The following is a 10317-nucleotide window of genomic DNA, read 5'->3' on the forward strand; positions in this document are numbered from 1 at the left end:
TTCAATGAAGAGTACAATTCAGTTCAGTCGCTCAGTCATATCCAACTCTTCGCGATCTCATGGACTGCAGCATGCCAGGCTTCCCTGTCCATCACCAACTCCCAGAGCTTGCTCAAACTCATGTCCATTGAGTCATTGATGCCATCCAACCATCTCATCCTCTGTCATCCACTTCTCCTCCCGCCTTCAATCTTTCCCAGCATCAAGGTCTTTTCAAATGAGTCAGTTCTTCTCATCAGGTGGCCAAAGTATTGGAGTTTCAGCTTCAGCATCAGTCCTTCCAATGAACATTCAGGACTGATTTCCTTTAGGATGGCCTGGTTTGATCTCCTTGCAGTCCAAGGACTCTCAACAGTCTTCTCCAACACCACAGTTCAAAAGCATCAATTCTTCGGCGCTCAGCTCTCTTTATAGTCCAACTCTCACATCCATACATGACTACTGGAAAAACCATAGCTTTGACTAGATGGACCTTTGTTGGCAAAGTAATGTCTCTGCTTTTTAATGTGCTGTCTAGGTTGGTCATAGCTTTTCTTCCAAGGAGCATCTTTTAATTTCATAGATGCAGTCACCATCTGCAGTGATTTTGGAGTCCCTCAAAATAAAGTCTGTCACTATTCCCATTATTTCCCCATCTATTTGCCATGAAGTGATGGGACTGAATGCCATGATCTTAGTTTTCAGGATGGTGAGTTTTAAGCCTACTTTTTCCACTCTCTCCTTTCACTTTCATCAAGAGGCTCTTTAGTTCTTTATTTCATGCCATAAGGGTGGTGTCATCTGCATATCTGAGGTTATTGATATTTCTCCTGGCAATCTTGATTCCAGTTTGTGCTTTATTCAGCCCAGCATTTTGCATGACGTACTTTGCATATAAGTTTAATAAGCAGGGTGACAATATACAACCTTGACATACTCCTTTCCCAATTTGGAATCAGTCTGTTCCATGTCCAATTCTAACTGTTGCTTCTTGACCTGCATACAGATTTGTCAGAGGCAGTTCAGGTGGTCTGGTATTTCCATCTCTTTAAGAATTTTCCACAGTTTATTGGGATCCACACAGTCAAAGGCTTTGGCATAATCAATAAAGCAGAAGTAAATGTTTTTCTGGAACTCTTTTCCTTTTTTGATGACCCAACAGGTGTTGGCAATTTGATCCCTGGTTCCTCTGGCTCTTCTGAATCCAGCTTGAACAATGGAAGTTCACAGTTCACATATTGTTGAAGCCTGCTTGGATAATTTTAAGCATTACTTTGCTAGCATGTGAGATGAATGCAATTATGTGGTAGTTTGAACATTCTTTGGCATTGCCTTTCTTTGGCATTGGAATGAAAACTGACCTTTTCCAGTCCTGTGGCCACTGCTGAGTTTTCCAAATTTGCTGGCATACTGAGTGCAGCACTTTAATAGCATTATCTTTTAGGATTTGAAATAGTTCAACTGGAATTCCATCACCTCCACTTGCTTTGTAGTGATGTTTCCTAAGGCCCACTTGACTTCACATTCCAGGATGTCTGACTCTAGGTGAGTAATCACACCATTGTGGTTATCTGGGTAGTGAAGATCTTTTTTGTACAGTTCTTTTGTGTATTCTTGCCATCTCTTCTTAATATCTTCTACTTCTGTTAGGTGCATACCATTTCTGTCCTTTATTGAGCCCATCTTTGCGTGAAATGTTCCTTTGGTATCTCTAATTTTCTTGAAGCAATCTCTAGTCTTTCCCATTCTGTTTTTCTCTATTTCTTTGCATTGATCACTGAGGAAGGCTTTCTTATCTCTCCTTGCTATTCTTTGGAACTCTACATTCAAGTGGCTGTATCTTTCCTTTTCTCCTTTGCCTTTTGCTTCTCTTCTATTCTCAGCTACTTGTAATGCTTCCACAGACAACCATTTTGCCTCTTTGCATTTCTTTTTCTTGGGGATGGTCTTGATCACTGCCTCCTGTACAATGTCACGAACCTCCGTCCGTAGTTCTTCAGGCACTCTATCAGATTTAATCCCTTGAATCTATTTGTCACTTCCACTGTATAATTGTAAGGGATTTGATTTAGGTCATACCTGAATGGTCTACTGGTTATCCCTACTTTCTCCAATTTAAGTCTGAATTTGGCAATAAGGAGTTCATAATCTGAGCCACAGTCAGCTCCCAGTCTTGTTTTTGCTAACTGTATAGAGCTTCTAGCCATCTTTGGCTGCAAAGAATATAATCAATCTGATTTTGGTATTGACTATCTGGTGACGTCCATGTGTAGAGTCTTCTCTTGTGTTGCTGGAAGAGGGTTTTTACTATGGCCAGTGCATTCTCTTGGCAAAACTCTGTCAGCCTTTGCCCTGCTTCATTCTGTACTCCAAGGCCAAACTTGCCTGTTGCTCTTGACTTCCTACTTTTGCATTCCAGTCCCCTTTAATGAAAATGTTGTTAGTTATAGAAGGTCTTGTAGGTCTTCATAGAACCATTTAACTTCAGCTTCTTCAGTGTTACTGGTTGGGGCATAGACTTGGATTACTGTGATATTGAATAGTTTGCCTTGGAAATGAACAGAGATCATTCTGTTATTTTTGAGATTGCACCCAGGTACTGCAGTTTGGACTCTTTTGTTGACTATGAGGGCTACTCCATTTCTTCTAAGGGATTCTTGCCCACAGTAGTAGATATAATGGTCATCTGAGTTAAATTTGCCCATTCCTGTCCATTTTAGTTCACTGATTCCTAAAATGTCAATGTTCACTCTTGCCATCCTGTTTGACCACTTCCATTTGCCTTGATTCATGGACCTAACATTCCAGGTTCCTATGCAATATTGCTCTACAGCATTGGACTTTACTTCCATCACCAGTCACATCCACAGCTGGGTGTTGTTTTTGCTTTGGCTCCATCTCTTCATTCTTTCTGGAGTTATTTCTCCACTCTTCTCCAGCAGCATGCTGGGCACCCACTGACCTGGGGATAATGGCGACCTCCTTCAAAAGGTCCTGTGTCTGCACTGCTGTGCTCAGTGCCCCCGACTCTGCAGCAGCCACAGCCGACCCATGCAGCCGCCGGAGACTCCTGGACACTCACAGGCAAGTCTACGTCAGTCTCTTGTGGGGTCATTCCTCCTTTCTCCTGGGTCCTGGTGCACACAGGGTTTTGTTTGTGCCCTCCAAGAGTCTGTTTCCCCAGTCCTGTGTAAGTTCTGGTGACTCTATGGGGTTAATGATGACCTCCTCCAAGTGAGCCTATGCCACACCCTGGTGTGGGTAAATAGTACAACTACTATTTAACTTAACAAATAGTACAAAGTGGGATGGTAGAAATGGATTAGATCATGATTCTGTGATTTTATTATAGTATTTGTGAATTGATATATTAGCATATCTCATGTTAAATAAGCTAATCTCTAAAAACTATATTTTTGGGGAAGATTTTAAAATTGAGGTATAATTTCCATACAGTAAAGTACACAGATCATAAATGTGCAACTCAGTAAATTTTCACAAAGTAAGCATATCCAGAGCAGGAATCAAACATTTCCAGCTTGCTTCCTACACCTTCCCAGTTAGTACTCCCTAAGGCTACCACTATTCTGACCACTGTCATCATAGATTGCTTTAGAATTATGTTCAATTTTTAGCTACTGTTGAGATTATGAGTCTTTCAAGAAAAAAATTATATTTGTAAATTCTTTTTATTTTGAGAGGATACATTAATTTTTAGCCACTTAAAAAGTTTATGAGGAAGATGTCTTCCAAAACCATAATACCCATAGGAAAAACCATCAATAAAGAGTATAAAAAGACGGGGGGACTTCCCTGGTGGTCCAGTGGCTAAGGCTCTGCACTCATAATGCAGAGGGCCCCTGTTCAAGCCCTGGTCAGGGAACTAGATCCCACATGCTGCAAGTAAAGACTGAAGATCCCACATGCTGCAATTAAGACCTGGTGTAGCCAAATAAATAAATAAATATTTTAAAAAAAAAGAGTATAAAAAGAGTTGTTAAAAAAGAAAGAAGTGAAAAGAAAAATATCAGCTACCCGTCAGTCTTGGTTATCCATATACCTCAGATGAAAATCATCAAAAGTGATAAGTGTATAGCACAGTGACCATAGATATATAGACTTTACATCCAGTCATTTGGCTATAAAGTATACTTATTGCCCCTCTACTTTTAAGGCTCATCAATGTATTGGCCCCACACTTGGCTTGAAGTGTTCAATGTTTTGCTCCCCATTCTTTTTGTCATCCCTTCCCTCACCATCCCGTCTATCTAGCCAAAGGTGGATATGATAGGGTTACTGCTACTTACCTGCTACTAGCTATTATTATTGACTGCCTACCAGTGCCTGGGGTTGACTGAGACTTCAAAAATGTCATTTCTAAGTCTTCCTGAAATCCTATTGGTAGGTGGTATTACTCCAATATATATGGAAAAGTGAAAGTGAAAGTGAAGTCGCTCAGTCGTGTCCGACTCTTTGCGACCCTGTGGGCTGTAGCCCACCAAGCTCCCTCTGTCCATGGGATTCTCCAGGCAAGAGTACTGGAGTGGGTTGCCATTTCCTTCTCCAGGGGATCTTCCCAACCCAGGGATTGAACCCAGGTCTCCCGCATTGCGTGGCAGATGCTTTAACCTCTGAGCCACCAGGGAAGCTCTGAAATATATATGGAAACACAGTTGCAAAGAGGTGCGGTGTTTTTGAGGACACGTAGTCACAAAGGACTGAGCCAAGATTTATACCCAACTGTATCTGGCTCCAAAGCTTACCTGACTCTGGTAAGGCATAAAGGAACACTGGAGTGTTGGGGAGGGACAGGTAGGCAGTAGACTCCGCAGCTGGGAAGGGAAGGTCTAACAAGGTAGTCTTCAGGTGCTCAGCTAGGGTGGGCATGGGCATAGTGAAGTTTGGGACTGAGATTAAGGGAGAGAGAAGGGGCTGGTGATGGTCAGGGCTGCAGGCAATGCCGGATGGGGGCTATGAGTGGGAGGCTATGAGGACTGAGCCGACAGAAACCCATAGTTTCTCCAGTTCTGCTCACCAGGAAGGGAGAACTGGTGTCTGCAGCCCTTGGGGGACAGGGAGGTGGCATTTCCACATCTCAACCCCTCTGGCCTGGGCGGACAGCCAGAGCGGAGAGCCAGGGAAGCACCAAGGCAGGAGAGATCATTATCGGGAGGAAGGAAGCTCTGGCAGCTCCCACTGGCTTGTTTGTGACAAGTGGGCACTGGGCCACGGAAGGCCCTTGAGGTCAAGGGAAATGTGATCCTGGAACAGCGGGATGAAGCTGGGACACTCCCCTGACACTGCGCCTTCAGGGCTAAGAGATCAGGCCAGCAGAGCCGGGCGCAAGGCCCAGGACGGAAGAGTGGTGGGCTGGAGAAGGGGGAGGGCAGAGCGGCGGGGTGGGGGTGGGGTGGAGAGAAGAGAGAGGATTGCGATCCTTGGAACACCCCATCAGCAGTCCCTTGGCTAGAGAGGTAATGACCTTTACTGCAGCGACGTGGTGTAACTGGCTCTTCAGAGCTCTCCGACATTGCCTCACGGGTGAACTCTCACCCAGTGCCCCTCTGGTCCCTGCAGAGGTCTGCATTTCTGGCCAGTGACAGAATAGAAAGTGCACTGCCTAAAGAGTCGGGAGACCCAGTTTCAAGTCCAAATTCTGCTACTAACCACCCTGACAAGCTCTTTAATTAATAAAGCCATCTGAAACCTCAATTTCCTCATCCCGAAAGAAGTAATCCCTGTCGAGTCTGTCTCACAAGGGATGCACGTGGGCACACCGTGAAGAGCCTGAAGTGCCATGTCATTGTGATGAGCTGTGGCCTCCTTCTCTTCCTTCCTGGCTGCCTCCCTGCACACAGGCCACCTCACTACCACATCAGGGCTGGGGAAGAGACCCAGTTTAGGAACAGGAGTAACTCTTTCCTAAATCCCATACACTCTCTTTCCAGTCCTTTCTTCCTCGTGCCATGCTGCCATAAGAAGATGGGGCACGGGAGAGAGGTAGGAGGCACAGACCAAGGAACCCACACCCCTAAACTTATTGCAGATAAACTTCTGAAAAAACAGCAATAAAAAGTAGAGCGATCACCACCTCTTCTAGAGCTTAGCCTGCTAAGGTATCACCTCAACTCTCCAGGCCCCTATCTTTTCAGAGGAGCTTGATCCAGGAAGGGTCCCAAGAGATGTCAGAAGAGAAACTTTTGGGTGGAGGAGTGGTCCAGAGGCCTGGAGAGGGAATTAGCTCAAGCACAAGGAAGGCTGGAAAACTAAAGGACTTTGTCCAAGTGGACTGGAACCAGCTTGAATTTCCCAGAGTCCCCTTTCTTGGGAGGGTTACAGGCCACAATGTAAGAAGTGACCCGTTTCTTCTCCTTGTACGTGCAGTCTGGGTATCTCCTTGAGGTGAGCTTACACTCAGTCAGGGATACAGGCTTTTGGCTTCGGTGGCAGTTATTCTCATGATTCTTGCAGGCTGTGTTGGGAGTCTGACAAGCGGTGGCCACACTGGAGAAGGACTCATGCAGGAAGGTGTTGAGGTCTTTGCAGCGTTTGGAGAACTTGTTGATTTTGCGCATCACAGCGTTGCAGCCTTGAGGACTGGGCTGCACGTGCTGAGTTTCAAACCACTGAGCTGGGGTCATGTTCCCAGGCCTGGCACTGACTGGGTCCTCGGCCACCCACAGCCCCAGCAGCAGGAGCAGCAGCAGAGGGCAGAATCCTCCTCTGGCTGGGGCCATCTCTCTTAGGGGGCACAGTTAGAAGGGAGGAGTGGGGTCTCTGGGGATGGAGAGCAGGAGGTGGAAATTAGCTCTCCTGAACCTGCTCCTTCCAGCTGATCACTGTCTCCCTCCCCCTCTGTCTCCTTCCTCCCTCTGCCCGTGTCTTTCTCCTCCTCTCCTCTCTGTGTGCACACAGCTGCTATGACCCCTTCCCATAATCCTAGGGCTCTGTCCCCCTCATCTTGTGTCCCTATCTTTCATTCATTCATTGTCCCACAAGTCTCCTACTCCTTGCTCCATCTCCTCTCCCTCACATCCATCCTTCTGTGTCCCTGTTTGTATCCTTTTCCCTGTGTTTTGTACCCTCCATGACTCCATCCCCATCTCCTCCATAGCCCCGTTTTGTGCCCCCAGCCTCTAGCATCTCTCTCCTCTCTCCCCTTTGTGTCCTCATCCATCCACATTGAGTCCCTCCTTTGTCCACCTTGTCACTCACCTGAGGGTACTCTTATCTGGCCAGAGCCCATCCCTTCCCTGTCCTCTCTCCTCACCCACGTTCTACTGCAGCCTCACCTCGTCACTGAGTCTTCCTGTTGCAACGCCGGCTCAGTGGACACAGCTTCCTTCCGCTGGTCTTCAGATCTCTGAGGGCCTCCTCTCCCTCCACGAACTCCTTGAGAGCTGGCCTGGCCTGTGGTGCCTTTATTTGGGTGTGGGCTGGGAAGCAGCCCTGGATCAGGAAATGAATCAGGTTCATGCCTTTCCACTTACATATTCCAAGTGAGTAAGTGGAGCTAGTACACCTGCCTAAACATCTTTAGCAATGAGGAAGTCTGAATCGGCATACTCAAAGAGTAGATCTGGCCTCTAGCCACAAGATTGTAATGACTCTGATAAAACACTTGACCCAGGTGTCTACCCCAAATGAGAGCTGTCATTTATCCTCTCCTATATACACCTCTGGTTCTGATTCTGGGAAGAGCCCATGGCTGTGGTGGTAAGGGTTGCTTTTTTCTGATCTGAGATACAGATGGAATAGTCTAGAAGGTTACTTTGCATGACGTCTTATCATCAGGACTTTTTGCTAATCTTTTGGTGGAGACAGCGAAGTGGACCAATCGTCACAGCCACTATTCCCAGCACCATTCCAACTCAACCATCCTACAGTGATTCATCCTTCTGGGTCCCTCCTGTTCCAGGGTCAAGCAAGGTCACCTGGCTTTACCTGGAGATGATGCCCAACACCTCTCATCCTTCACTCTTTCCCTCACTGATTTATTAAAAATTTCAGCCCTTAGTGTCCAAATTTGAGAATGCTGCTGGTGGGGATGCTGCTCCACAGCTAACTAGACCTTCCTCCACCTGTGCTCCCTGTTACTTGCGGCAGTTACAGCTGTGCGGAGAGCTGGAGTCCATGCCGCCCCTTGTGGCTCCAGTGAGCTTGGTATGTGAGACTCAGAAGAACTGAGATACCAAGGAAGAGAAGCATCACTACAGGTGGATGGAAGGCCTAGAAAACGGACATGAACAGTATTCTTCTTCTCAGGATTTACTTGTAAGCAGTAAGTGATCTCAGAATAGTGGATTCAGGTTCGTTCACGTAGTCAGTATTTACTGAGCATCTACTATGGGCCAAGGAGCTTGGGATATACCAGTGAATAAAAGTCAAAATCCCTACCTTTGGAATGCTTACATTTCATTGAGGGAAGAGAATATTTACATAACATTGGAGGAAGGACAATAAAAAAAATACGTATTTTGTGCAAAGTGATCATTGCTAAGGAAAAAAGAAAAAATGGAGATTGGTAGGCAGTGATTTTTAAACTGGGTCATTGAAGTAGGTGACTGGAAAAACACTTGAAGGTGAGAAAGTGAACTTGTTCTTGTCTGGGGAAGAAGGCTCCAAAGCAGAGGGATTCAGTTCAGTTCAGTCACTCAGTCGCGTCCAGCTCTTTGTGATCCCATGGACTGCAGCATGCCAGGCTTCCCGGTCCATTGCTGAAACTCACATCCATTGAGTTGGTGATGCCATCCAACCATCTCATCTTCTGTTGACCCCTTCTCCCGCCTTCAATTTTTCCCAGCATCAGGGTCTTTTCCAGTGAGTCAGTCACATCAGGTAGCCAAAGTATTGGAGTTTCAGCTTCAGCTTCCTCAGTCCTTCCAATGAATATTCAGGACTGATTTCCTTTAGGATGGACTAGTTGGATCTCCTTGCAGTCCCAGGGACTCTCAAGAGTCTTCTCCAACACCACAGTTCAAAAGCATCAATTCTTCAGTGCTCAGCTTTCTTTGTAGTCCAACTCTCACATCTATACATGACTACTGGAAAAACCATAGCTTTGACTAGATGGACCTTTGTCGGCAAATTGATGTCTCTGCTTTTTAATATGCTGTCTAGGTTGGTCATAGATTTTCTTCCAAGGAGCAAGCGTCTTTTAATTTCATGGCTGCAGTCACCAGCTGCAGCAATTTTGGAGCCCAAGAAAATAAAGTCTGTCACTGTTTCCATTGTTTCTCCATCTATTTCCCATGAAGTGATAGGACTGGAAGCCATGATCTCAGTTTTTTGCATGTTGAACTTTTTTACTCTCCTCTTTCACTTTCATTAAGAGGCTCTTTAGTTCTTCTTCACTTTCTGCCATAAGGATGGTGTCATCTGCATATCTGAGGTTATTGATATTTCTCCCGGCAATCTTGATTCCAGCTTGTGTTTCTTCCAGTCCAGCATTTCTCATGATGTACTCTGCATAGAAGTTAAATAAGCAGGGTGCAATATATAGTCTTGATGTACTCCTTTCTGGATTTGGAGCCAGTCTGTTGTTCCATATCCAGTTCTAACTGTTGCTTCTTGACCTGAATACAGATTCGTCAGGAGGCAGGTCAGGTGATTGGGTATTCCCATCTCTTTAAGAATTTTCCAGTTTATTGTGATCCACACAGTCAAAGGCTTTGGCGTAATCAATAAAGCAGAAGTAAATGTTTTTCTGGAACTCTCTAGCTTTTTCAGTGATCCAGCGGATGTTGGTAATTTGATCTCTGGTTCCTCTGCCTTTTCTAAAACCAGCTTGAACATCTGGAAGTTCACAGTTCAAGTATTGCTGAAGCCTGGCTTGGAGAATTCTGAGCATTACTTTGTTAGCGTGTAAGATGAGTACAATGGTGTGGTAGTTTGAGCATTCTTTGGCATTGCCTTTCTTTGGCATTGGAATGAAAACTGACCTTTTTCAGTCCTGTGGCCACTGCTGAGTTTTCTAAATTTGCTGACATATTGAGTGCATCCCGTTAACAGCATTATCTTTTAGGATTTGAAATAGCTCAACTGGAATTCCATCACCTCCACTAGCCTTGTTCATCATGATGCTGTCCCCTCTCCAGTATGAAAAAGCAGAGGGGACAGCACTGCAAAGGCCCTATAGCAGATGGATGCCTAGGGGGTTGGAGGAACAGTAAAGAGCCCAGCGTGGCTGGAGTGGGTGAGTGATAGGGTCAGAAGGGTCCAGAGGCCAGATCATGGAAGCCTCAGAGAACATTAGAAGGACTGTGGTGGAGGGCTGAAAAAAAGGAAAAAAAAAAAAAAAAGGACTGTGGTGGCTCAGTGGTAAAGAGTCGCCTGCCA

At 45.6% G+C, this 10317-nt stretch overlaps 2 protein-coding genes across 4 annotated transcripts in view; one reads left to right on the top strand and one right to left on the bottom strand.

The window, feature by feature from the left end:
- Positions 1–10317, top strand: part of RNASE13 (ribonuclease A family member 13 (inactive)) — a 46578-nt gene that overhangs the window by 27325 nt on the left and 8936 nt on the right. The gene's annotated exons all lie outside the window — the stretch shown is intronic.
- On the bottom strand, positions 1730–6716 carry LOC101110239 (ribonuclease 7-like). The gene has a single exon (XM_060419026.1). The coding sequence runs from the start codon at positions 6714–6716 to the stop codon at positions 6246–6248; it is 471 nt and encodes a 156-aa protein (XP_060275009.1). The 3' UTR covers positions 1730–6245.

This window comes from Ovis aries, chromosome 7 (assembly GCF_016772045.2).
Source record: "Ovis aries strain OAR_USU_Benz2616 breed Rambouillet chromosome 7, ARS-UI_Ramb_v3.0, whole genome shotgun sequence".
NCBI classification, from domain to species: Eukaryota; Metazoa; Chordata; class Mammalia; order Artiodactyla; family Bovidae; genus Ovis; species Ovis aries.

Bases quoted from the DNA above. Each gene is read 5' to 3' on its own strand.
- LOC101110239 (XM_060419026.1), bottom strand. From the start codon at position 6,716: ATGGCCCCAGCCAGAGGAGGATTCTGCCCTCTGCTGCTGCTCCTGCTG.